The following is a 27981-nucleotide window of genomic DNA, read 5'->3' on the forward strand; positions in this document are numbered from 1 at the left end:
AAACAGAGGGTTTGTAAAATAAGTTATTCTAAACCATGCACACTCAACTTTGGAATGATGGAGAGACACACAGAGGTAAGCAAACACCAAGAGAACCACACCACTCCGCGTCTGGGTCCCAACCCATCTGGGCTCCACCAGGGACCTTAAGTGGCCAAGACCTGAGGAAACAGTGGGGATGCAGGAGCCCAGATGGTGCCGGGTAAACCACCAGGAGACAATCCAGAAATAACTGTACCGAGTGTCAGGAGTTGGTCACAAACAAAAAGAATGGTTTATAATTATTGTAACAAGGAAGACAAGTAAGAACAATCCCATTTCATATTTAGAAAGAATCAAGTCACTGAAATGTGATTTCTTGTAAGTTGTTGCCATTTGCTTGGATGAGGTCTTGAAGGTTTTCCACTTTTTCTCCACCGAGTTAAGAATATATTGACTAGAAATCTGTGATAAGAGTTTAGTAAAGTCTCTTCCCTCCTGTTCCTCATGCCAACGCAAGCACTGGAAAATTCCAAACAAAATCAAGTTAGTAGCACAGAAAGTTCATGAACTATCTATGTGACTATTAAGCATGACAACAATGATCCATAAGCAGGAGACAATGAACTACTCACTGTGGTCAGTTTCTTCTGTCAGGTTAACCAAAAGTTAACCTTCAAAATCTGATTAAAATCCAAATGAAAAACTATTCTTACCAATAAGAATAACATTCCTGCCCAGCCTAGATGTGGAATTGAGAAAACAGCCTGCTCAATGGTGGGCCAAGAAAAGGGCTCCAGCATTCTGGGAGCTCAGCACTCTCCCTGTCTCCCACATGTCTATCACCTTGTCCACTTAACATCAGTCAACCAAAGTAAAAGCTGCAAGGCAGAAAACATAAGGACATACCACTGATAGCTTCCTGTGCAAAGTATTTGACATCCATGTCTTCATCTTGGCCTAACTTCTGCAGCACTGGCTTAACATCCTCCTGCAAAGCACTGAAATCCAAAAGTATTATCTATGAAAGTCAGTCTTGTGGGTTAGAAAAATTCTCCATGGTACACACACTCTAAGGCAGTGATTCTCAACCTGTGGACTGCGACACCTTTGGGGGTCGAACAACCCTTTCACCGGGGTCACCTAAGACCATCAGAAAACACATATATAATTCATATTGTTTCTGTGATAAATCACTATGCTTTAATTATGTTCAATTTGTAACAATGCAAATACATCTTGCATATCAGTTTTTTACATTACGATTCATAACAGTAGCAAAATTAGTTATGAAGTAGCAACGAAAATAATTTTATGGTTGGGGGTCACCACAATATGAGGAACCGTATTAAAGGGTCGCGGCATTCGAAGGTTGAGAACCACTGCTCTAAGTTAATTTTTAAAGTGAAAAATAAAATAAAATAAATTTAAACACCTAAAAGTTTGACAAGTACTAAAATAAGATCTAAAGTTCTCAGCAGAAATAGCTTTAGACAATGATCTACACATATATGAGTTTAAGTATAAAAGAGTGGGCTCCCTCAAAAAATGGTTACATTATTATTTTCTTTAAACCTACACCCTGGGCAAATTGAAAAAATCAGTGAATTTATTTTTAGATACTACTCTTCACTATAAGGCAAAAATTTTAATCTACTTTTAAAATAAGAATATGCACTGACAGCTGTCAGAGGGAATGGGGACTGGCAGCTGGGTGGAAAAGGTAAGGGGATTAAGCGAAGAAAAATATTCAGAGAAAAAAAGAATAATGTTAAAATCTTACTCAGTATCTATATATTCAACACAATTCCTATTAAAATACCAATGACATATTTCTCTGATCTAGAACAAATACTCAAAAATTTATATGGAACCAAAAAAGACCTGGAACAGCCTCAATGATCTTGAAAAAGAAGAATAAAGTTGTAGATAGGACAATATCTGGTATCAAACTATACTACAAGGCTATGTAATGAAAACAGTCCGGTACTGGCATAAGAACAGACATATAGATCAATGGAACAGAATAGAGAGCCCAGAAATAAACCCATGTCACTATCGCCAAATATTTGACAGAGGGGGAAGGAGCATAAAATGAAGTAAAAATAGCCTCTTCAATAAATGGTGTTGGGAGAACTGGACAGGGACCTGCAAAAATATGAAACTAGACCACCAACTTACACCCTACACCAGAATAAACTCAAGATGGATCAAAGACTCAAATATAAGTCATGATACCATAGAAGTCCTAGTGGAAAATATAGGCAGTAAAATTTCAGAAATCCCACTTAGCAATATTTTTGCTGATGTATCTCCTAGGGCAAGGGGAATAAAGGAAAGAATAAACAAATGGGACTATACCAAATTAAAGAGTTTCTGCTCAGTTAAAAAAAGTCATCAAAATGAAAAGGGAACCAATCACATGGGAGAACATATCTGCCAATGATACCCTGGACAAAGGTTTAATCTCCAAATACATAAAGAACTCATACAACTCAACACCAGGAAGACAAACAATCCAACTGAAAAATGGACACAGGCCTGAACAGACTCTTCTCCAAGGAGGACATACAGAGGGCCCATAGGCTTATGAAAGAATGCTCAACATCACTAGTCACTAGAGAGATGAAAATTAAAACACAATGAGATACCACCTCACACCAGTCAGAATGGCTATCGTCAACAAATCAACAAATAAGTGCTGGAGAAGATGCAGAGAAAAGGGAACCCTACTGCACTGTTGGTGGGAATGCAGACTGGTGCAGCCACTATGGAAAACAGTATGGAATTGCCTCAAAAAACTAAAAATGGCACTGCCTTTTGATCCAGCAATTCCATTGCTAGGATTATACCCAAAGAATCCCGAACCACCAATTCAAAAGAACTTATGCACCCTTATGTTCATAGCAGCACTGTTTACAATAGCTAAGTGCTAGAAACAGCCTAAGTGCCCAACAGCAGATGAGTGGATCAAAAAACTGTGGTACATTTACAGATTGGAATACTATGTAGCAGAAAGAAGGAAACTTTTGCAACAGTATGAATGAACTGGAGAACATTATGCCAAGTGAAATAAGCCAATCAGTGAAAAGACAAATACCATGTGATCTCACTTATAAGAAGAATCTAATGAACAAAATAAACTAACAAGCAAAACAGAACCAGAGGCATGGAAACAGGTGAACAGACTGACAGTTACCAGAGGTGAGGGGGGAGGGACATAAGGTGGAAAGAAGGGGAAGGGACTAGTCAAAGAACATGTATGAATGGCCTATGGACATGGACAACTGGGTGGGGATTGACTATGGGAGCAGGGGTGGGCTGGGCGGAGGGGGCAAAGGGGGAAAATTGGGACAATGTAATAGAATAACAATAACAAAAAATAAAAATCTTACTCAGTGTCTAGAATTGGTCCAATTTTCTGTAGGGATTTGGCCACATTGAAACGGACATTCGCCACTTGGTCTTCTGCCATTTTCAATACAATGGGCAGCATCTGTTTAGTGGTTATTTCCTGACCGCAGGCTTCAGACAGTGCCTAGGAAGATATAAGAGGGCACATTTAAAATACTTTTATTTTTAAATATCCCAAAAGCTAAAGAGATAAAATTAGTACTTAGTAAGAAAGTAACTGTCTAACAGGAAAATGTTTCTAGGTTGAGCACTAAATAAGGGACACAAGGCAGCATCAGACCAGAATTCACAACTGACTTCACTACTGTAAATTGTAACATGAATTGAAAACCTGATATTTTCTCTCATCTCTTAACAATCCAAATTAATCAGTATAAACATATATTTCAACCCTGACTGGTGTGGCTCAGTGAGTTGGACATTGTCCCATAGACCAAATGGTCGCAGGTTCTATTCTTGATCAGGGCACACGCCTGGGTTGCAGGCCAGGTCCCCAGCTGGGGGCATGTGAGAAGGAACCAACCAATGTTTCTCTTTCACATCAATGTTTTGTCTCCCTTTCTTCCTCCCTTCTCCCTCTCTAAAAATAAACAAAGTCTTTATAAAAAAATAAAAATAAAAAAAATAAAAAAAAAATATATATATATATATATTCCAAATAGAAGACAATATACATTCAGAATTCATTTTTTTTAAAGATTTTATTTATTTATTTCTAGAGAGAGGGGAAGGGAGAGAGAAAGAAAGGGAGAGAAACAACAATATGTGGTTGCCTCTCATGTGACCCCAACTGGGGACCTGGCCCGCAACCCGGGCATGTTCCCTGACTAGAAATCAAACCAGAAACACAGCCCTGAATAACTACTTTAATGCCTGAGCTTAGCAATAAGACCCATGTAATACTTACATTTATGCAGAATAAAGTGGTCATTCTATGTAAATAATTAGGATCATTTGCCATTACTAACACTTTGGGAACGATGGTATTCTGGGCCCACTCTGTCCCAAACTTCTGAACTAGTTTCATGAGGTTGCTGGTGGCAGCTTCACGAATGGCGTACACTGCAGGAGAGGGGAGACCACACTATCATGCTGCTTACATGAAAAGCATAACCTAGTTTATTTACATCATCATCTAAAATGAACCAAGCACAAAATTCTACAAACACACTCCAAATGTAGCCTTACTGCACTGGCAAATGTGCTCAGCTAAAAATTCATAACAACACTGATTTGGTCTCATTACAGTTTTAAAATGTGTAGTATGTCCAAGGAAAAAGGAGCTCATTATAGGCACCATTAGTTAATTAACAAATATGACTGCCTACTATGTACTGTGTGTTACGGAAAGAATACATAAGATAATTTCCCTCAAGATCACACAGTAACACACTCCAAGAAATCACATGTTATAAGAATGATTATAATAAAGTATAAAATTGTGCAGGAAAGACCATGAGGGCTGTAGGAGTTCAGAGAAGAGAGAACAGGAAGGTCTAAAAAGGCTTTGGGAAAGAGAAGCCTTATATTGGGCCTTGAAGATTAGAGAAGATTTGCTTAAGGAGAGAGAAGAGGATGATAATTTCTGGAAAGGGTAAAAAAATTTACCCAGGGTACAAAGGAAAGAACTGAAATCTGGGAAAATGTGAGGTTGGGCAGTTAGGGTAGACCCAAAACACAAAACATCTTAAAAGCTACACTGAGATGATGGGAGAGGGGTGAAGATGGGTTTTTAAAGCAAAGTTGTTACCCACTGGCCACTGTGGGATTTTGACAAGATTATTCCAGCAGTGGCAAGAACAGCTGAGGGGAGAAAGAAAATGAGGAAGTAATTTAGAGGCCACTGTGGTCATCTACACAACAGCAAATAAAAACTTCAGACCACCTTGCCTGTTTTCCCTTAAAAATGTTTATGTTGAGACATGTGAAATGTCTTCTGTGAATAAATGTATCTGCTGTAACATTTAATACCCTACAATATCCTTTATCAAAGATATCATAAATCTAGATAATAAAGGCCCAATCTACTATCTTCTCAACAACGGGTTGCTATATACCACACTGAACACAGACAGGCTTGGTGCTACTTCATTTCACAGGTTCAATACAATTAAAAATTGGGGTTTGAAGCACGCCGTTGTCCGGAGACAGCCAACTGACCTGGACTCTGCACAATCCTTCCCCATGTGGGAAGGCCACCCTCCCCTCCACACCCCCACTCTTATTAGGGTTTTCTGGACCCAAGGGTAGGTAGGACGACGACCATGTCCAGCTTGAAGCAGCTAGAGGAGCTTGAGACCTTCGCCCATTGTCCTTTACAAGATTACAAAGGGTCCTAATATTTGAGAGGGGGGGGATAGTTATTTTTTATGAACCAGGGGTATGGACTTGGGGGGGGATTGCTGGGGGAGGGAGATGCTGGGTGGAGGGGAGCAAAGGGGAGAAAATTGGAACTGTTGTAACAATATAATCAATAAAAAACATTAAAAAAAGAAAAAAAAATTGGGGTTTGGATAACAAATCTAGGATGTTGTGTACCGATTCCTTCTTCTTTTCTCTCCAGTAGGCCCAACCTGCCTAGGTGATAAGAAAAGCAAGAATAGCTAAGCCACAGCCTCAATCCTGGAAAATTTATATAAAGCTTCGAGACAGGAAATATCCTACTCTTCCCAGTCCATAGAGCCTTTTAGGCAATGCCATTAAAAAAAACAGGCAAGACAGCATAGCCAAGAAACTACACATCACCAACATACACCTGACCAAAGTCTGCAGGAGAATCAACCTGTCAGTAATATCTAGAGGCACTCTCTCACAGGCAAATTTTACAAAACATTTAAGGAAGAACTAACTCCTACCCTCCTCAAACTATTCCAAAAAATCCAAAATGAAGGAAAAATTCCAAACTCTTTCTATGAAGCCAGTATTACCTTAATTCCAAAACTAGGTCAAGACACAACAAAGAAAGAAAACTACAGGCTAATAATATCACTGATAAACATAGATGCTAAAATCCTCAACAAAGAGGATCCTGCAATACATTAAAAAGACCATACACTACGATCAAGTGGGATTCATCCCAGGGATGCAAGGATGGTTTAATATTCGCAAATCAATAAATATAATACATCACTTAAACAAAATGAAAGACAAAAATCACATAATCACATCAATATAGATGCAGAAAGAGCATTTGATAAAGTACAACACCCATTTATAATGAAAACACTCAGCAAAATAGGAATAGAGGGAGCATACCTTAACATAATTAAGGCTATATATGAGAAACCTGAAGCCAACATCATACTTAATGGACAAAAACTGAAAGCATTCCCCCTGAAATCAGGAACAAGACAAGGATGTCCACTCTCTCTACTCCTATTCAACATAGTGTTGGAAGTCCTAGCCACAGCAATCAGACAAGAAAAAGAAATAAAAGGTATCCAAATTGGAAAAGAACAAGTAAAACTATCATTATATGCAGATGGCATGATAGTATACATAGAAAACCCTATAAACTCCACTAAAAAACTACTCGATATAATAAGCAAATTTGACAAAATAGCAGAGTACAAAATAAATATACAGAAATCTAAGGCATTTCTGTAAACCAAGAATAAAATATCAGAGACAGAAAGAAAAAAGAAAATACCATTTACTATAGCAACAAGAAAAATAAAGTACCTAGGAATAAACTTAACCAAAGAGGTAAAAGACCTGTACAGTGAAAATTATGTAACACTGAAGAAAGATATTAAGAAAGATACAAATAAATGGAAGCAAATACCATGTTCTTGGATAGGAAGAATCAACATCATCAAAATGGCCATACTACTCAAAGTAATTTACAGTTCAATGCAATCCCTATTAAAATACCAATGACATGTTTCACAGACCTAGAACAAATACTTCAAAAATTCATATGGAACCAAAAAAGACCCCGAATAGCCAAAGCAATCTTGAGATAGAAGAACACATCAGGAGAAATCACAATACCAGACATCGAACAATACTACAAAGTCACTGTGATCAAAACAGTCTGGTACTGGCTAAGAACAGACATATAGATCAATGGAACAGAACAGAGAGCCCAGAAATAAATCCAGGAATATACGGTCAACTAATATTTGATAAAGGAGGAAGGAACATAAAATGGAGTGAGAAGAGCCTCTTCAACAAATGGTGCTGGGAGAACTGGACAGGGACGTGCAAAAAAATGAAACTAGACCACCAACTTACACCACACACCAAAATAAACTCAAGATGGATCAAAGACTTAAATGTAAGCCGTGACACCATAAAAGTCCTAGAGGAAAACATAGGCAGGAAAATTTCAGATATCCCACGTAACAATATTTTCCTGGATACATCTCCTAAGGCAAGAGACATAAAGGAAAAAATAAACAAATGGGACTACATCAAACTAAAGAGTTTCTGCTCAGCAAAGGAAAACATCAGCAAGATGAAAAGGAAACCAACCATATGCGAAAACATATTTGTCAATGATATCTCAGACAAGGGACTGATCTCCAAAATATATAGAGCTTATACGACTCAACATCAAGAAAACAGACAACCCAATTAAAAAATGAGCAAAGGACCTGAACAAACACTTCTCCAAAGAGAACATACAGAAGGTCCACAGACACATGAAAAAATGCTCAACATCACTAGCCATAAGAGATGCAAATAAAAACCACAATGAGATACCACTTTACACCAGTCAGAATGGCCATCATTAACAAATCAACAAACAAGTGCTGGCGAGGATGTGGAGAAACGGGAACCCTACTGCACTGTTGGTGGGAATGCAGACTGGTGCAGCCACTGTGGAAAACAGTATGAGTTACCTTAGAAAACTAAAAATGGAACTGCCTTTTGAACCAGCGATTCCACTGCTAGGATTATACCCGAAAAATCCTAAAACCCTAATTCAAAAGAACCTATGCACCCCTATGTTCACAGCAGCGCTGGTTACAATAGCTAAGTGCTGGAAACAGCCTAAGTGCCCATCTGTAGATGATTGGATCAAAAAACTGTGGTACATTTACACAATGGAATACTATGTAGCAGAGAGAAAGAAGGAACTCCTACCATTTGCAACAACATGGATGGAACTAGAGAGAATTATGCTTAGTGAAATACACCAGGCAAAGAAAGAAAAATACCATATGACATCACCGAATACAAGAAACTAAGGAGCAACAGAAACAAATGAACTAAGTAGAACAAGGAACAGAATAACAGTTATTAGGGGGGAGGGGGAAGGAGAGAGGGAGAGAAGGGGGATAAGTAAGGGAAGGGTCTAGTCAAGGAACGTGTATGAATGACTCATGGACATGGACAACGGGGAGGGATATAATTGTGGGAGAAGGGGTGGGCTGGGTGGGGGAGAGCAATGCGGGAGAAATGGGACAACTGTAATTGAAAAACCAAAAAATAAAATTACGATTAGAAGTACTCTCTCAGGAGTAAGTTCAACTGTTTTAGCCAAAATACAGATTCTCTCCCTTCGCATGGCACAGTCTTTGTCTTTGGCACAACCCCCCTCCACACTGCCTTCCCAAAGGTGGAGCTAACCACAGCACAGGTGTCTTCTTCTCCAACTCTGTTTTTTAATTTGCTTAATATTTCTCTTACCCTAATGCCATTACCATAAGAAGAGATCTCACCACCAGAGAAACCAGACAGCACATAAACACTTCTAAAGACTATTTCTTTTTTCTTTTCCTTTAAAGTTACCTTTTCATGGCCTAATTTTTTTCTTTTTAAATAAAACTTAAGTATGGCAAATCATAGAAAAAACACTACTTTTGAGAAAAAAGCATTTATGTTATTTCTGACATATATTTAATGTTAGTGAGAATAACATGCCCCAGAAGATTCTATACTTTCTTAACTGCACTCAACTCTACTTGGCCAGATGTCTATAATGTTCTTAGCTCCTCTCAATCTTGTTGCCAAGAAAAGAAAACCATTCCAAGTTTTGCCTGTCTTCTCTCCTCGTGTTCTCTCTCTCTCTCTCTCCCTCTCTCTTCTTTCTGCCCTCTCAAGGTCTGCCTGATTTGCAAGGTTCCTCCAAATGTACTCTATTTATGCTAACTTTGATATTTTTTTCCTTTCTCCTATACAAAATAAATTCCACCTCTAAATTCCTCCCCCTATAATTTAAAATAAATCTATTAAATTTATAATTTGTTTAAAAATATATTCTTCTAAATTCCTCCCCCATCAATACTGTTCACTCAACCACAAGAACAGAGGTGAATGATACTTTCTTCTTTATACTTCTCTGGATTTTTCACAATATTCTTTTAGTAGTTTAATAATGAGGGGGAAAGTTCCAAAGAATTCATTGATCAGTGATCAATTAATACATAGCAGTTATCTAAAATGTAAAAACACAACAAAAATTCCATGTGATTAAGCACAGAACAATTTCAGAGCTGACATTTCACTGGTTCAAACAATGTTTGTAATGCCCACTTTAGTTTACTGCTATTAAAACAAACAAACAAGGGTCTCTCTTACTCCCAAATTGGAAGAAAAAATAAGTCGGAGAAAAAAAGGAAGGAGTAAGTTACTTGAAGCAATCCTACACAGAAAGGGTGCTAGGAATTGAATTCCCCTTTTGGAATATTAAGACTTTGAAAGTTCCTCAAAGTAAATCTAGAAAGCCAGCTTTCAAAGAAAGTATAGAATCTTCTGGAATATGTCATTCTTACTAATGATTATATATATATATCAGAAATAACATAAACACTTTTTTTCTAAAAAGACAGTAATGTCTTTGCTATGATTTGCCATACTTAAGTTTCATTTAAAAAGAAGAAAATTAGGCCACAAAAAGGAAACTTGAAAGGATAAGAAAAAATAGTCTTCAAAATCTAGTTTGAAAACACTGAAATTATCTGTGTATATATGCCTTTATAAGATTTGCACATTTTTTCATATTGCTCCTCTTCACACTCTTAACCACATGACTAACCTCCCATATGACCTGAATATGCCCTTAACAAAACCACCTACATATCCATGCAGACACAAATACTCCCAGTCCCAAATACCCAGGCATACGTAGCTGCAGAAGAACAAAGATACACTCAATACATAAAGTACACACAAGATGCTGTGAAACTCAAACAGAAGGCTTACTGTATCCACCGAAATATGGAACTGAACCTCACAGGGCATAATGTTATGAGCCCCCACGGCCCTGATCTGAACAGGTCTCAGACCGCACTGAAGTTGCGGATCTGGATCTGGGGGCCTGACACTGGACCTTACTGGTACTGAGAGTGCCCTTCTCACCACCACTTCCTGGCAGACAACAGGAGAGACTTATGGACCTGAGACCTTGTCAAAAAGTCAATGCTAACAAATTAACATATAAAATGGTTGTATACAGAATATCAATAGTCTTATATATTTTGACAAGCAGCAGTACCAGTTTTCATTTGTAACAGTTTGTGGCATTTGAAGAAAAGGATTTTGTGAATTTTATTATAAATGCAAAGAGAAGTTAAAGTATTGAGAAACCTATTTTCTAGATGCTGTCCCATCTGACCCTGCCCTGGGCTCACAGCTCACCCTCTCTTATTGCAGCAGCAGCGGCCAAGGGTACAGGCAATAAGCTTGCCTTTCACCAAAACCAGAAATCTGGGCCCTCTCCATCTTAGCTCACAGCTGACACCTCCCACTCCCAGACCCCTTATGTGCCACTGTATATCTCCTTCTCTATGTCACTCAAGCCACGGAGCCGTTTCTTCCCTATAGGCCTTTCATCTGATTCCAATCCCTGTCCAACCCAGACGGCATCATCAAGCAGAGGACCAGGAGACAAGAAAGGAGTGTGTGTATACAAGAGGTAGTCTGAAAATAATGTAATAGAATGAATAAGAAACAGGGCAAAGAGATTATTTATGGAGAAAAGAAAGTTTAAGATAGAAAAAATTGGTAGAAAATAGAAACATCCAACTTGTGTTCAGAGGAAGCTAACTAGATTTTAATCAGTCTTTCTTCATTCCTACATTAGGAAGGCAAAATATCTGATCAATTAGGATTCATTTCTAAAAAAGAAATATATAAACAAAATGAGATATATGCCAAAACATGAGCATTCCAAACAACCTTTTAACTTACATATATACTTACCATGGTCCACAAGCCAAGCCATACATAAAGAATTCAGCTTTTCATCAAAGAATTCCACACCCTATGGAGACAGATGGTTGTGTTAATACACATCTCCAAAATTTAAAAATCAAGATGGTCTATTTATAGTACACCAAAGTGATCTGAAAGCTAATAAACATTTGCTTCCAGATAAGCTGAAGTCATGAACCAGCCAGAAAAAGAATACCATGGGGATTTGATTTACCAACTGTAAATCTATTTTATTGGACAGAAATCATAAACAAAGAAAGCATGAGCGAGATAGCCCAGGCTCCGCTAAGTGGGGGGAAATAAGGTGGCCAGAAGCCAAATACAGCACTGCAGAGGAGTAGAAAGAATGCTGCATGGACGGTCTGCCAAGCAATATCTATGTTATTTGTAAAGTTAAATTACCCAGGAAAATACCTGTCAGTAATATTTTTCTTTACTTACCTTTTTATTTAGAGAAATGTTTAAGTTATAGTTTATATTCATTGTTATTTTGTATTAGTTTCAGGTATTCAGCATAGTGATTAGACAATCATACCTTACAAAGTGTTCCCGCAGGTATTTCCAGCACCCACCTGATGCCATACATAGTAATTGTAATTATCATTAACTATATTTCCTTTGCTGTACTTTGTATCCCCATGACTATTCTGTAACTGTCAATCTGTACCTCGTTGTCAATAATGTTAATAATTCTCAAATTTTTCCCCTTTTGGTTAAGATAATAAATCATTACAAATGAAGAAACTAATATCAAGAAACAGCTATTCCCAATTAAATAATTTCTAAGATGATGGGAGGAGCAAAGGGAGAATAGAGCAGGCATAACACAACAGGTGACATGGCCCCAGCATAGAGTCACAGATGGAACCCTCCTGGCGCTTCCATTTTTGCTATTCCTGTCAACAGGTGGCCACTCCAGCACAGGGTGGAGACAGTTGCTGGAGCTCATTTACTCAGACCTGCCACAGGGGGAATTCTGTACCATCTGGGAGAATGCTGTGACACATGCTTTCCTAGTGCCTCCCTTTTGGGGTCTATATGTTTCTTTGGATCCAAGAAGTTCCTGATTAGTGATTATATATTTTAAATAAAGTGATGTAATACAAAGTTTCAGTGCTCCAAAAATAGTGATTTAACATAAAATGGCTTTAAAGTAATAGATCATGAACAGGTTACAGCATATACTTAGATCACCATGTCAGCTCTCAAGGACTTCTTTTCAGTTCAGGTTATGGCTTTTTCTTGAATCTTAATTAACATTTATTTCCTGATTTTTGTGGTTTAACTTTACATTTATTCAGCATGGCCCATAAGCCAGGCCATCCATCCAGTCTTGAAAGAATTTTATAAACTATCTGATAACAAAAATCTTTACAGATAAAAAAATAAAGTAAAATAATAATACTAACAAGAAGTTGAAGGTGTATTAACAAAGTGTTCATGACCGATGCATGTCACCCCTGACTAAAAGGTTTAAATCAGCTAAAGTTACCATCTACTTGCTTCCATATTCTTCCATAGAGCTACCAATCTTTGACCTTCCAGATCTAAGAGGAAAAGAGGGTAAAAAAAAAATAGTACTAAAGTTCACCCTCCCTCTGGACAGCAGTTTCAGTCTTCAGCCAACCAGTTCGTCACTGCTGCCTTCCATTCTGAAGACGTGATCCACAACAGTCATCAGTGAAGAACAGAAGATGACTCACAGCACTTGAGTGACAGAGGAAGAAAGGGGACAAGATGACTTTGCCTGACCCCTTTTTAAAAATTTTTATTTATTTATTTATTTTTTTTAGAGAGAGACGGGGCGGGGGTGGGGGGGCGGCAGGGAAGGGCGGCGGTGGGGTGGGGAGAGGGAGACACCGATTTGTTGCTCCACTTACTTATGCATTCATTGGTTATTTCTTATATGTGCCCTGACTTGGGATCAAACCTGCAACCTTGGCATATCAGGACAACACTCTATCTGAGCTACCCAGCCAGGGCTCACCTGACCCTTTTAGCTATATACTGATATTTCTGACATCCATTTTGAAGACTGGGATGCTTCAAGTTTTATAAAACATATGATGCCACAAACACAAGATGCATTTCATAAACTAAATATATCAAAATTAGCAATACAAATTCAGTGGTTCAAGAAAGTAAAAAAATAAATCCCATATGCTATGATCAGAAAAGGAAAGGAAGTGGGGGTGAAAGAGAGGGAACAAAGTGCAGTCATGTTAGTTGTAAACTGACATGATTATTATGAACTTCCTCAAAAAATACTCAGGTACTCATTTAACAATCAACAAGTGTTCAGTGCCTGATTAATGCCAGGCACTATAGCAAGCAACAGAAATAAAACACTGAACATAGTCCCTACCCTAAAAGAGATCACACTAGTCTATTTCCCCAACTAGTTTTTAACAGACGGTCCCAACACACTGCGTAATACGCGCTACCGGCAGGATAAGGGTATAGCAAACTTAGAACTGTCTGGGGCATGTACAGAAGAAAGGAAAGCCATGGCCATAAAACACAACACTGAAATTTTAATTATTAACATGATATCGTTGGCAGCCATCCGTCTCGAGAGACGATGGTGTAGCTTCTTAAGAGTCTATCTGCACCGCCGAGAATGGCTGTGCAGTCCGACTCGGGAGTGACACGGTATCTGTCTCCTCCCGTGTTGATTCGACATCTTGCGATGACGCTGGAGTGTCCTCTCCAGTGAAGCTGAAGCTACAGAGCCTGGGCAGGGTGATATGGAGGGTCTGCTGTTGCCCATGCAGCAGACCCCCCCTCTCTTCGCAGCTGAAGGGTCCAAGGGAAAGACGGAGTCAATACAGCTTGGCTTCAGGTGCGCCGCAGGAGTTGCCGGTGTTGACTACAAAGTCAAACCGCCTTAGGGACTCCGGCTCCGGATTTTCTGTCGGGGGTTTACTCCCTTAGCCTTTCCCCTGAAGAGGTATGCCGCAAGGCAGCGGAGGTTTTTTGGAGTCAGAGTTTTCCTTCTCTGATGTGCCCTGACATGATAACATGTTACATGGTACATGATAACAGTTAAAGTAAAAATAATAATGAAACTCAAAGAGCAACAGATAATTTGATAATGTGGACTCTGGCTAAAATACTAGCATTAAAAACTTCAAAACTCCTTTTGTAGTCTGATTCCTCAACTCCCTTTAATTAGAATAGAGAAGCAGCAATAACCAGAGACATATTGCTCAGCACACAGGCAAACAGGGAAGCTGCTCTGAGCAAAAATCACAGACATTAAATAACACAAAACCTATGTTACATACCAAGAAACTTCATATTCTATGGCTTTGCTTTTAGATGGAGGAAAGATGAAATGAGGCAAAATGTGTTTCTGTAATTCCTTTTTGATAGAAGTTAATGCATTAAAAAAAAAATAAAAGCCATCCTACAGGCAACCAGGACCTACCATCCTTAGATCTAAATGAGCATAATTGTGCAAGTTATTGGGGCCTCCAACTTGCCATGGTAATCTGCTCTACTACTTGATCTACCCTTCACTCCATGGGGTACACACACTCACCAGCTGGCCGGCCAGCAGCGGCATGTACTCAATGATGGCCAGCCGGACCCTCCACTTGGCATCTTCAGCCAGCTCCACTATGGCAGGAAGAAGAGACTGGGAGAGTTGACAGATTCCAATCACTTCATTTACACAATCCAAGTTGGAGATGATGTTCAAACGAACTTCAGGACACTGCAAGTACACAAGCCCCAAAGAACACATATAAAAATCAAGTTCTCTGCCCAATATTTCCCTACTGTCATGATGAGATAAAACCTGCTGAAGTTTCAAATAAGAAAGTATAGACTCGGGTTAAAAAAAAAAGTATAATCTTGGAAGAAATACTGAATACTGAGTATACAAATAATTCAAAGCATAAAACTAACTGTTCTTAACCAGAACTCTCAACAAAAAGTCTATTAGATGGTAAAGAGTATAGGCTCTGAAATTAAATTACACTCATTCAAATCCCAAATCTGCCAAAGACCTTGGGTGAGTTCATCTCTCTGTGCCTCAGCTTCCTCATCTGTAAAATGGGGATAAGACCTTCCTCATAAGATTGCTGTGAGGATTACATGTAATAATACATGCCAAAGCATTTATGGTCATGCCTGACATATAGTTTTACTCAATAAGTGTTAGCTCTCAGTACAATGTTGAATTCCATTTAAATTTAAATGAAGAAACTTTTAAAACAAATATATTATACATTAAATTTAAAGAGAAGACACTAGTGCCTATCAGCAGGAATCAGGCAAAGAAAATGCGCAGACATTTTTAAGTCTATATCAATGACTCCTTGTGACCATTTTCTGGGGAACTTGCAATTCATACTCAAATACAAGGATTATCTCTGGTTTAAAATAAGTTCCTTTTTAAAATTCCATCATCCCTGTTTTGGATTCTATTTTAGTGAAACCCCAAACCAAACCAAACCAAATCACTATCAAGCAACAGGATTTATAGCCAGACTCACCTCATCCTTTAACTGAGCTAAAAAAAGAGGTAGAAGATGTTCAATGGTGTTCTCTTTTCCCAGAATGGTAGACAATCCCATAATTACAGAAGCTAGAGCTGATTTGACATGTTGATTTATATCAGATACTAATTCCTAAAATAAAATCAAAATTAAAAGGCTTTCTTTTTTACAAGACAACAGAAACTTCAATACCATTTCCCCCAAAATTTAAAAGACAGCACCGTTTCAATACTGATTAGTTGATAATGTTTCTTCAGACCATCAGTCAGATAACATAAACCTATGCACCAAAGAACATTTTACAATTTATAACACACTACAAAGTGATAACAATGTCTACCGCATTCATCCCGTCCTCCTTTAAACTCAAAGAGCTTTAAGGTAAAATAAGCAAACAAAGCGACGGTAAAGTCTGCCTTCATGCAGGGCAGAATAAAACTAAAAGTAATCTAAAGTTAGATTTACCTTTATATAGGGCAGAACTTGATTCATAATTATGGTCTCTCTACCCTCAATGGGCAAATTCTCACAAAGTTCTAAAAGATATAAATAGAGAAAAATAATGCTCACACAGAGCCATTTACAAGGACCCAAGTGAAAAAATTTAACCAATTTTGTCAACAGTTTCAAGTCAAGTCTTATGCTTAAGCAAATAATCTCCAAGAAGGAAAAATTACTCTTATTCTAAATGGATTTATGGACTTTTTCGTCATCTGTATATCATTGTGTGTCACACTAATCTAACCTAAAAGAGTTTGTTTTGTTTTGTTTTGTTTTTATAGACGCAAGGTAAAATGGCTATTTGGTTTTAAACATAAAGGGAGTTGCTTTATGTGATAATGTAACATTTCTACACAATGAAATCATCTCTCCTTATTTGTAAACACAGTCTAGAACAAAAATCATACAAAATTCACTCACATAAAAATATACACTAAGATAAACCACCCACATTGCAACATAAATTGACTCCTTAACCTTTTACTTTGTGGGCAGCAGCTGCTCTGACTTCAGCTTCACAGTCTTTAAGTAGGTTCTGAAAGGCGGGGATGAGGTCATTTAGGGTGATTTTAGGACCCACAGCTTTCTGGAGCTATAAAAGAATTTATACAGGTTTTAATGCATACTGACAAAATAATTAACATGAGCAAAACAAAATAGCACAACCTTCAGGTATACATTCTTGCCATAAACACTTCTGATTCATAAGAAATAATTCAGAAACTTCTGCAAATCTGTGGGTTTCTTGGTTTTTTCTTCAGTCCTTCATAAATATCAGTGCAATAATTTTACCTCTGAAAATTTGTCAGCTACCATATAGCGAACTCGCCAAGATTTATCTTCTGCTGCTTGTCGAAGTGTAGGCATCACCAAAACCTCAAGGTCATCCTGAGCCAGTAACTGGGCAATACTGACACAAGCTTCCACAGCTAGGAGGCGCACTGAATCCTAAAGGAAAAAAAATCTCTTTCTGTTAAGCAATATTTACTGACAGCCACAGGGTGTATGGTGTGGGGTGGTGCTTGTGGGTATCATTAAATAAAAATCAAACAATCAAATAAACCACACTACTGCAGCTTCATGTTGCTATGTCTTGAAATAGCTGCTCCCTTTGACAGGAATTATATATCAAAGCTATAAAGGTAGAAACTTACTCTATGAGTGAACAGCAAACTAATTACATTGGCTAATTCAAAGTTTTTATAAGAAAAATTAAATAAAAATATAAAGTGGAAAAAGAGAACATTTTAATGGTGTCTCCAAAGGCTCACTATAAAAGAAGCTGAGAGATGAAATGAAAAGTATGCCTGTACAAGTTTATAACAGATCAGGACAGTGTAAGAGAACAGGAGTAAGGGAATCACTAGGAAGCTCAGATTTCAAAAGTTCACTTACACAACTTCGCTTTTACGAAAGGCCTAGATTAACATGTGTTTTCGCTACCTGAAAGAAATCTGTAAAGGATTTTTGCTTTTACAAAAAAAAGGTGAAAAGCGAAAACAGCCATTTGGCATTTGTTTTGCACAAGCCAATACAGAGGCAGCGCACCTGAAGCACATTGCACGACCAAGCTCCTTCCCAGGGGCTGGACTCAGCATCTCAGCATCAAGATGCCACGGCTCTGAACTGTGTCTGAGAGCACCTGTGTTTTATCTCAATTTATTCTGTGCATCTGTTAGCAAGATGTATCCCTAAGGTAACTGCTTCTTTGCTTTCCGCCATTTCAGCTCACAAAAGGGTTTCACAGGAACACTCTGCTTTCAGACAGCAGAGGAAGTCTGTACTTAATCTGGAGTGGCAGTAATAGGAATTTAGGGATAAGACAATGACTTGAAAAGAAATATAGAAAAAAAGCAGTAAATTTTTTGAAAAGTTGGATTTAAAGGTTAAGGTTCAAGGACAAAAACGCAGCAGGAAAAAAATTAGAAAGACACAGGATAAATGAACTCATCTTTCCAAATGTAAACTGCCAAATGTCAATGTGATACCTGTATGTCCTTTGAGTAAGTGGAAATACACAACTAGACAAGTCAATGAGAAATTAGGAATTGACACTATAAATTTAGGAATCATAAATATATAAGCAGAAACTGAAATTATGTAAACATATTAGCACCCAGGAGAAACAGGACAAAATTTTATATACAACTACATATTTTATATATATAACATACATATGTATCTATATATTCACACACATATACACGAAAGATAATAGTGACTCAAACTTCCCTAAATATTAGATTTTTTAAATTATAGATCAACAATAACTTACTATAAGCCTACAACACCCCTCTACCCAAATAAACAGGCTAAAAAGGTAGAACTAGGTTCTTGGCAGTAGCTATAGATATTTTTGGATTTCAAAAATGATGCTAAATCAAGGGACTACTGTCATCTATGGAAAAATACACAAATATTATTTGTTAAGCTAATCAATTACTTCTCTTCCAGAACTGATTTTCTCCCCTATACCTGCTCCTCCCAGAATTTTCTCCATCTCAGCAATGCCACCACCACCCACCCAGTTACGCAAGCCAACAATCAAGATCTTCTTGATGCCTCTTCCCCTCACCCAACCCAATCATGGCTCTACTAACTCTACTTCCAAACTGATCTCCAGAACTCTCCACCTTCACTATACATTCCTAGTTCATCATTGTGTCTTGCGTGGATTATTAGACAAGCCTCCTAACTGCTCTTCCTGTTTCTACTATCACCTTCCACCTTACATTTCAGTTTCTACCCAGAAGCCAGAGTGATCTTTTAAAAATGTGAATTACATCAGGTCACCCCACTGCGTAAAGTCCAGGTGTATTCTCATTGTACCTAGAAAAGAAAATCCAACTCTATACCCTGGCTTGAAGGTGCTCCATGATCAAGCCTCTGCTTATCTTCTCCAACCTCTTCTCTTACCACAACCCCTTTCACCCACTATGTTCCAACCTTAGGACCACTATCCACGTGTCCTCTTTTACTAGAATTCTCTTTCCCTGGAGCTCTGACACTCTAGGAAAGGACATGGCTGGCACTTTTCTTTTGTGTCTCAGTTTACATCACCTCTTCACAGTCTTTCTCTGACTAGCCAGGCTACAGAAATATCCTATCATTATTCCCAATTATATTATCTACTCTATTTTCATCATAGCATTTATCCCTAATATTCTGCTTATTTATCTGTAAACTCCATGACAGCAAAGTCCTTGTATGCTTTGATTAACACCGAATCCCAGCACTAAAACAGTGTCTAAAATGTAGTAGGTGCTTGATAAGTATTTTTCAATGACTGGATAAGCTGGAACCAGCAATTCTATCAGTGGTCGGAAAGAATTTACATACACATTTTTACAACTAAGCATTTAATATTTTTTAGCATTAATTGCTACTAATACCACTAGACATTACATGCCTCTTGATGAAAAATACACCCCACTATGAAGTGATCTTATCTCCTTAAATACATCAAACCTAAATCTCAATGAGCCTCTAGAGCAGGGGTGGGACAAGCACCAGCCAAATCTAGAACAGAGCTAGGTTGCGTAAATAAAGTTTTAGCGGAACAATGTCATGCACATTAGCTTACATATTATGGTGTTTTTGTGCTACAATAGCAGAGCTGAATAGTTACAACAGAGACTGCCTGGACCACAAAGCCTAAAATACAAAGGTGGGCAAAAACAGGTTTATAGTTGTTCATATGGAAAAACATGTGCAGGTTATTATTACAATAGCTTTATTAACTCAAAAGAATAGCACAATGCAACTATAAACCTGCTTAGCCCAGCCCTGTATTTACTATCTGGTCCTTTACTGAAAAGGTTTGCAAACCCCTAACTCTAGATTCATTTACCATTTTACAGGAAACTCAAGAGGACAAAAAAAATGTTAAATTATAGTATGGAAATGTCATCAACAAAATCCCACATGAGGATCCTAAATCTGCTGTCCAATGTGGTAATCACTATCCACACTTGAAAAGTGGCTAATAATGATAATTATTTTGGGTGTATTGGGTTAAATATAGCATGACAATTATTTTCACCTGTTCTATACTTTTTTAAATGTGGTTACTAGAAAACTTAAAATTAATACATAGTTTACATTATAGTTCTGTTGGACAGGGATGTTTTAAACTATAATGCTTGAGTAATAAAAATGGAGAGAAGGAGATAGTTATCATAAAAGTAGAAATCAAGTGTTAGTCTTCAGGGGGTCTAGGGTGGGGTGTGAAGAGGTGTTGTGTTGAGGGCTTCTAGGGTAGTGGCTGTCAAAGTTCTGTTATCTTTCATAGATGAAAGTTACAAGATGATATTACTTTATAATTCATTAAGTTGTATAGTTTGTGCTGTTTTCTATGTTATTTAATAAGTTTTAAAAATTATTTTGGAAGTAAACTTTAGCATCTCTAGTTTTAGAATCTAAACATGAGATTCGTCAGTATGTGCCTGGTGCTGATGGTCCTATACACATGAAATGAGTCTAGGACAGACACTAGGCAAATTAAAACCCAAAGGACTCTAGCTACAGTCCAGAACTCTGGGATCTGATCCTCTGAAAGTACCACACAAAAAGGCAGTACAGCCTCACTGTGAAGGCCATGAACTCTGGAGTCAAACTGCCTAGATTCTAATCCCACCTCTACTACCACTAACTAGGCAACGCTGAGCAAGTTACTCTTTAATTTTCTGTGCCTCTATTCCCTAAAATGTAAAATGGGGTATCTACCTCATGCACCTGTTGTGAGAACTAAATTACTTTATATATGTAAACTACTTTAAACAGGCTAAGAAAGGTTACATACTTTATTTAGGTGCTTGCTGCTATTATTATTATTATTACTGTTGTTGTTATTTCTACACCAAAGAAATCAAGATCCTTGGATTTAAAATTGCTATTACATGAGATCATCCTATACACTCACACAGAGAAGTACTGGGTCAGTTTTCCTAACACATACTATGCTTTTTTATCTGAAAGTAAAAAATTTCAGGAAACTATCCTACCAATATGACAATCCAGCCTTCAGTGAGCAAAGGTACGTTATCCCTTAATGCAGTTCTGATCTTCTTTTTTTAGTGTTTAATTTTTATTTTCCCTTTACCATTTATCTCCCCTATAACCTTTTCCACCCCCATCCACCCACTCCCCCTGATTTTCTTAATTATAGACCCCATTTCCTCTGACTTCCCCCTTGTATAACAAATGCCAATGTAAGAGAAATCATGGGCTGGTTGAAAAAGAACTACAGACACTGAAATGGGTCATATTAAACTTCATCGAGGCCAAAATTAAGTATTAATTTTGCAGAAAGAACCCTAACATGAGAACCAAACTCCCCAAAGTTTTTCTTAAAATGTTAGAGAAGAGGAACATATACGTGTACTCTAAATACTAAAAGTTAACTTACCTGTTCATCTGAAGCTAGATTAGTGAACAATGGAATAATTTCACTTTTCACACTTTCTAATTCTAAAACTTTTGCAAATTCGCCCAATTTGGAAGCAGCAGCGCGCCGTACCATTGGTGTGTCATCTGAGCACAAGGAACGGAAGTGCCTGGAGCAAATAAAATAATGAAGGTACTTCCTGTCAAATGCCATTGATTAAACACCCCCCAACAAATAACAACAGCAGGCATTTTAGAGGTTTCCTCTTACAAACATTGTGATTACACTTCTATTAATGGAAGAAACAAAGATAAAACTCTGGTATATTCAGCTGGACAATATAAAAAGTGATGTCATTAATCCTATTATTCTGATATCAGCCCTCACTGGTAACAGGGTACTGTGTAAATTGTCAGCTCTGAGTTCCCAATAACCCCACAACTAAAAAAAATACCATATCTTACTGTCTAATTTCTGCTTTAACAGCATTTGAAGCCCTGGGATAGCAAACGCTGAACAAACCACATGCAGATGTGCGAGAAGTGAACCAATCCCCACTCGCTAGGCGTTTCACCAGAGGTACAAAATGAGCTTCCAGAGCAACAGGAGTGTGCTCCTGGGATATCTGCCTCAGGGACTCCACAGCCTTGTCTCGAACCACAGTCTCTTCCACGGTCGCCAGACTTTCCAAAGGAGGCTGAATAGACCAGAAGGAAAACCAGAAAAGAAAACTTACTGAATCAGGTTAGCTACAGATGATCATCTTTTGAAGTGACTGAAGGGAGGTGGTACATGTAACCAGAATGTTAGTTACATCACACCAAATGGTTACTCTCAGTTCACACAGTGATAACATATGGTGTGTCCAACCTGAAGACACGACTTCTGTAGGACAGCCAAGATCTCATGTCCCAGATGGCAATGCCCAGATGGTGTCTACAAATGACATAGTGGAAGAGACTCAACACAATATTTAATATTATTGTTAGCTAAATCAGTAGGTTTAAAAGATACGTGGCCAAATTCAGACAGGATCATGCATATTTCCTCAAGAGTAAGTGCAAAAACATGACCAACATCAGTTACCACAATAACACGATGACATCTCATCAGGCCACTGAGTCCACTACCTTTGGCATCTACCATTCCTGGAGATGTAAGCAACCCTTATCCACTAGCTTTATACTATCACCTTATCCAACTCATAAGAGCTGAGAACAAAATCACTTTTTTCAGAATACATCCAGAATCTTTCCATGAGCCAGACACACAGCAGGAGTTCCCAACAAAACAATTAAGTGAAGAGTACAGAGATGGTAGTAATCCTTACATGCAGCTAGAGAAACAGGACAGACCAAAGGAGATGTTCTGGTCTAAGATCCGTAAGTAACACCTCCCAGTAAAAAGTGAAAGTGGCTGGTTCTTTGAACCTCGCCTTTTCTAATTTTGTATTTGGTCAGGTAGATACAGCATATGCCATGAGCTGAATTTGGTCAGTTCTACAAAACCCACATGTAGAACTAACCAAAAGAGTGAAACAATAATAATAAGTCAAAGGAAAAAAGCATGTCTACTTAATAATCCATTTCAAAATTGTTTGATACACAAAGGTAGAAAGTACTCAGCTTTTGTAAGAGGGATTTAAAAAACACTTTAAAAAGATACTGCTTTCTTACTTGTGAACATCCTTTGTGATCTGCCCATGCCACCTGACCTTCTCCCATGAAGTATCGTTGCATAATGATACATAATCTCTATCATTACTATAGGATAAAGTCAAATTCCTAAGAAATGAATATGAGTTGTCTCTTGATTTGAACTCTGCCTACTTCTCCATGCATTTTCCTACTGCCTCCTGACCACCACTCCTGCCTACGTCAGCCCAACACTTTATATTCCAGCAACACAACCTGTATCCAATCTCTTTCAATAAAGTATTGTTATATTCTAGCATTGAGCGTTGAGAAGAAACAGGAAAACAAGTACCTTGCTCTAGTGGAGTTTATTCTAATGGAGGAAGATAACAACTAAACAAGGAAATAATGAGATAGTAATGAGTACTCTGCAAAGGCATACAACAGGATGATGTGATAAGAGGTGACCGTGTTGGGAAGTCAGGGAAGTCTCTTTGATCTTTGAGTAGATACATTGAAGTTGATATCTAAATGACGGGAAGCTAGTCACAGGAAGCTCAAAAGAACACTTTACTAGAGGCAATACCTAGGGGCAACAGTCTTAAGGCAAGGTTTTATAAGCTAAGGTACAAGCTAAGATAGAAATATGATCTTCTAAGAGCCATGGCAGGGAATGATGCATCTGTGGGGTGAAGATTTAACTGTAAGGGCGGGGAAGAAGGCAAGAGTTGAAGGCAACTAGTTAGGAAGTTACTGTAGTAATCTAGAGAAAAGATCATGTGGTCTGGAAAGACTAGGGGAATGATGAGCTAGGTAGTAGCAGGGATGGAAAAAAGTGGACTGACTTCGACTATACATAGAATCTACAAGAGTTACTAATGGAGTAGATCTAGAAAATGAGGGAAAGAAGAGTCAAGAATGTCTTCTAGGTTTTGGCTTATGTAGTTGGGTAGGAGGTGATGCCATTTACTGAGATGGGACGACCTGAAAGGCATATTTTGGGGAGAAACATGAGTTGTGTTTTAGGCATGTTAAATTTGAAATGTCTATTTGATATCCAAGTAGAAAAATCATAGGCACATATAGAAAGACATAAAGAGGTAGATACATACATATCTTTCCATATCTTATATCTGGAGTTCCATGGAAAGGTAAGAGGCAGAGATGGAAATCATAAGGCTCAGCATCATACAGACAACATTTAAGCCTTTAAGCATACATCCCTATCTTGTCCAACTGTCAAATTCCTAGTCATCCTTCAAACCTAGTTCAGACATCATCTCGAGAGTTTTCCCTGATCACTCTGAGTTAACCCCTTTCTCCCCTCTTACTACTTGGCTACCTTGCCGCAGTTTCTGTTTTTCCATCTAACATTGTACAGTAATTATTTGTTGACACATCAGGACAGAGACCTCATTCCATTTACATTGGTCTTCTTCAACATCAACATTGTTCAGTGTCTGATATAGCAGGCTCTTAATAACTGTCAACCAAATTGAACTGAACTCATCAAATTTACAAGGTAAGTCAGAAGTAAAAGTTATGTGTACAAAGACAGAAAGCTAATATATATATATATATATATATATATATATATGTGTGTGTGTATATATATATAAACATTTCCAAAGTTATGACACTGCTAGATGAGAAATAAGATTTCCAATTTCAATGGGAAAAAAAAACCCATAAACAAAAACAATCAAATCTTTCTTCTCCCAACCTCTAAACTAACAAATAAGTCTACAGAGGCAGACAAGTGGAATAAGTTCTTATATGCATAGTCAGGAAAAAAAATAAGAATGGGTTAATTGAATCCAAAGTGCTTACATTATTTGTTCTCCCCACAGCTAACACGGGGACTATCCATAAAAAGATCTGCATAGAAAATGCTGCAATGTGCCTATCACCAAACAATGAACCACTTATTCTACAAAAGTTCTAAAAGGAGGGTAAGCAGAATATACTCACTAGCAAACAGTGGGCAAATTCAGGACCTCCCACCAGGCCGGTGAAATTTCCCAGCTGCTCAGCAAGAGCTAACAGTACCTCATCTTCATCATAAATTGTATCTGAAAATAACAAATCAGTACTCATCAACAAGGATAGCTAGCCCAGAGCCAGACACTCAAACAAGACTAAGAAGGCTCAATATGTTACTAGATGGTCTTGTCACTATTCCAACAGTGTTTTCATCCTTCTCCATTAAGAGTCTTCCCGGATCTGTTCTACAGAATGAGTTAGAAACTCATAATCCCATATCAATTACTCTCCTATTAGCTAAATAGTTAATGTGTGATTATGTCTAATCACATTACAATATGCTCCATCCTGTTTCTTTTGCACAAAAGCATCAGGCTCAATTTAGTACTCAATACTGTGGGTAACAAATTCTAAAACACCAACTTTTGAAACCAATTGGAAAATGGTAACGCCTCTGCCTTTCTTTAAGCAAAGATTCACGTACCTGTAAGGAATGGCAGTAGTTCAGTTCGTGTCCTTTCCACTCCAAGTGCTAGAGCAATTGTTGATAATTTCTTAATACTGTTGAGACGGAGCTTTAAAAAAGAAAGTGGAAAGTAGAACAAACTAAAGAAACAATTGTGATTTAGACCAAAGGAAGAGTCGCAAACTGGTAAGGTAATCGCATACCGGTAAGAATAAGAAAAAGCTTCCATTTAGATTTTATTCTATAAGGAAACTCAGGAGCAGTGTAACATGGTTTCATTAGCCGGAGGAAGATTTCTTAGGAGAAACACTGTGAAGGGCCCATTAGAGAAATGGATGAAGGAGAATATAGCATCCAGGAGGTGAGACAATTTTAAAAAGAGAACTTTAGCAGTGGTGAGCTGGTGAAAGGTTGGCTACAATTCCTGCCTTTTCAAAGAGGAGTTCTATGAGGGCTGATACACCGGCTCCTCTAGGTTCATGAGCCATCCCACCCTCGTTCTACCCAACAAGCCCCGCCAGTTTCCCAGCCGAGAGGAAGGCGTTCATTTCCCTACACTTCCCAGGGCCCCTCCGCATCCCCGCAGCCTGCTCCAGCCGCGCGCCACCTTCCCGCGAGTTCCTCAGCAAGGATCGCCAGCCCAGCGCCGCACGCCGCACGCCGCACGCCCACCGCACCGCCCGGAAGGGGCGCCCAGGCGCGAGGCCGACTCTCTCACAGCCGTCCGAGAGGGACGCCTCGTGGGGTCCAGAGGACAGGTGCTGGAGCGGTCCCCGAGAGGGTCCGGTCGAGCACAGGTCTTCCCCTTCTTCATCCTCAAGTTTCCGCTCTTTTAATCCCCGCGCCTCCCCCACCTCAGCGCCGCCTTCACCCTTCCCTACCACGCGGCCGACCGAGCCCGCCCCTCTCCCCGGCCCGACCCCGGTACCTGCACGTCCTCATTGCGGAGTTCGTCTATTAAAACCGCGATTGGGTATAGCGAATCGTCTCCATCTCCGCCCGCTGCCCCCGAGCCGGTCCCGGGACCTGCCGCGCCCGCCATGTTCTTCCTCCTTCTCCTGGTTACCGCCGCGGGCCCCGTGCCCAGGCCCCGCCCCCCGCCCAGGCCCCGCCCCCCGCCCAGGCAAGCTGGGCTGTGGCCGGAGCCGCGGCTCCGTCGAGGTTGCGGAACCGAGGTTCTCCGTGGTGGGTGGAGGCCTGCTCCCAACTCCCGTTGCGGGAACTGTAGGCCTGAACTCCAGAAGAAAGGTGGGCTGGAAAAGCGAGTGAAGGCCCCGCATCCTCTCCCCTGCCGAAAGAAACAGGAGCAAGGATTCATCCTGCTCTTGGTGATCTGAAGAGGTCAGGGACCTACCTACCTCACTGATCTGTGCTATGTGACTTCTTAGGACTCAGGCAGACGGAAGAGGATGCTCAAGGCCAGGAGGAACATAGATTTAGCGCCTCCCCTGCCTTCATCCTGGCCCAGAGCCACTCATTTTCCCACTGGCCTCAAGCTTCCACAGAACCCATCCACCCCTTCCTTCGGCCTATGAGCTAGAATTGTGTATCTGGCTCCTGCTCCCCGAGACAACGCGGGCGGTGAGAGAAGAACAGTGCTGTCCAAACTCCCCAGTCAATATTTTTTCTGCTTTCTACATGCAAGCTGTTAAATACATGCTGCTCTCTTGTTTTTGTGTTTCTTTTCAGTTTGGGACTGGAATGGTGCCTTCTGTTGTATTTTCTTCCTCCCATTTTTTAGGTCTTTAGCATGCTTAGAAGTACAACAATCAAGCAGAAGTAGAACAAGCTTGAATCCTTCCAAATTGGATGGAGTGGCTACTCTGCTTATACAAGAAAGGCTAAAACTAGCCTCCCTGAACTCTAAGAGTTCTCAAAGGCAGCAGGGAGGAGGTGAAGGGAATTCTTTCTTACAAAACTTAATGTAAAGTTTTTATTTATCCTTGTTAG

The 27981-nt window shown here is 39.0% G+C and overlaps 1 protein-coding gene across 2 annotated transcripts; it reads right to left on the reverse strand.

Annotated features, from left to right (window-relative positions):
• Positions 1 to 251: 251 nt before the first annotated feature.
• On the reverse strand, positions 252 to 27109 carry PPP2R1B (protein phosphatase 2 scaffold subunit Abeta). 2 transcript variants are annotated; one of them, XM_090265910.1, is made up of 16 exons: positions 26960 to 27109; positions 26050 to 26140; positions 25554 to 25654; positions 22819 to 22884; positions 22413 to 22645; positions 21970 to 22117; positions 17355 to 17510; positions 17040 to 17154; positions 16527 to 16597; positions 16059 to 16193; positions 15101 to 15274; positions 11545 to 11605; positions 4301 to 4455; positions 3375 to 3517; positions 889 to 980; positions 252 to 501 (listed from the first exon to the last, which is right to left on the reverse strand). In XM_090265910.1, the coding sequence occupies exons 1-16, from the start codon at positions 27071 to 27073 to the stop codon at positions 485 to 487; spliced, it is 1872 nt and encodes a 623-aa protein (XP_090122036.1). In that variant the 5' UTR covers positions 27074 to 27109; the 3' UTR covers positions 252 to 484. The 2 variants fall into 2 exon arrangements, with proteins under 2 accessions (XP_090122036.1, XP_090122037.1); XM_090265911.1 differs by lacking the exon at positions 22819 to 22884.
• Positions 27110 to 27981: the final 872 nt, after the last annotated feature.

Source organism: Furipterus horrens, unplaced genomic scaffold, assembly GCF_987537825.1.
Source record: "Furipterus horrens unplaced genomic scaffold, mFurHor1.1.pri manual_scaffold_2, whole genome shotgun sequence".
Classification (NCBI taxonomy): Eukaryota; Metazoa; Chordata; class Mammalia; order Chiroptera; family Furipteridae; genus Furipterus; species Furipterus horrens.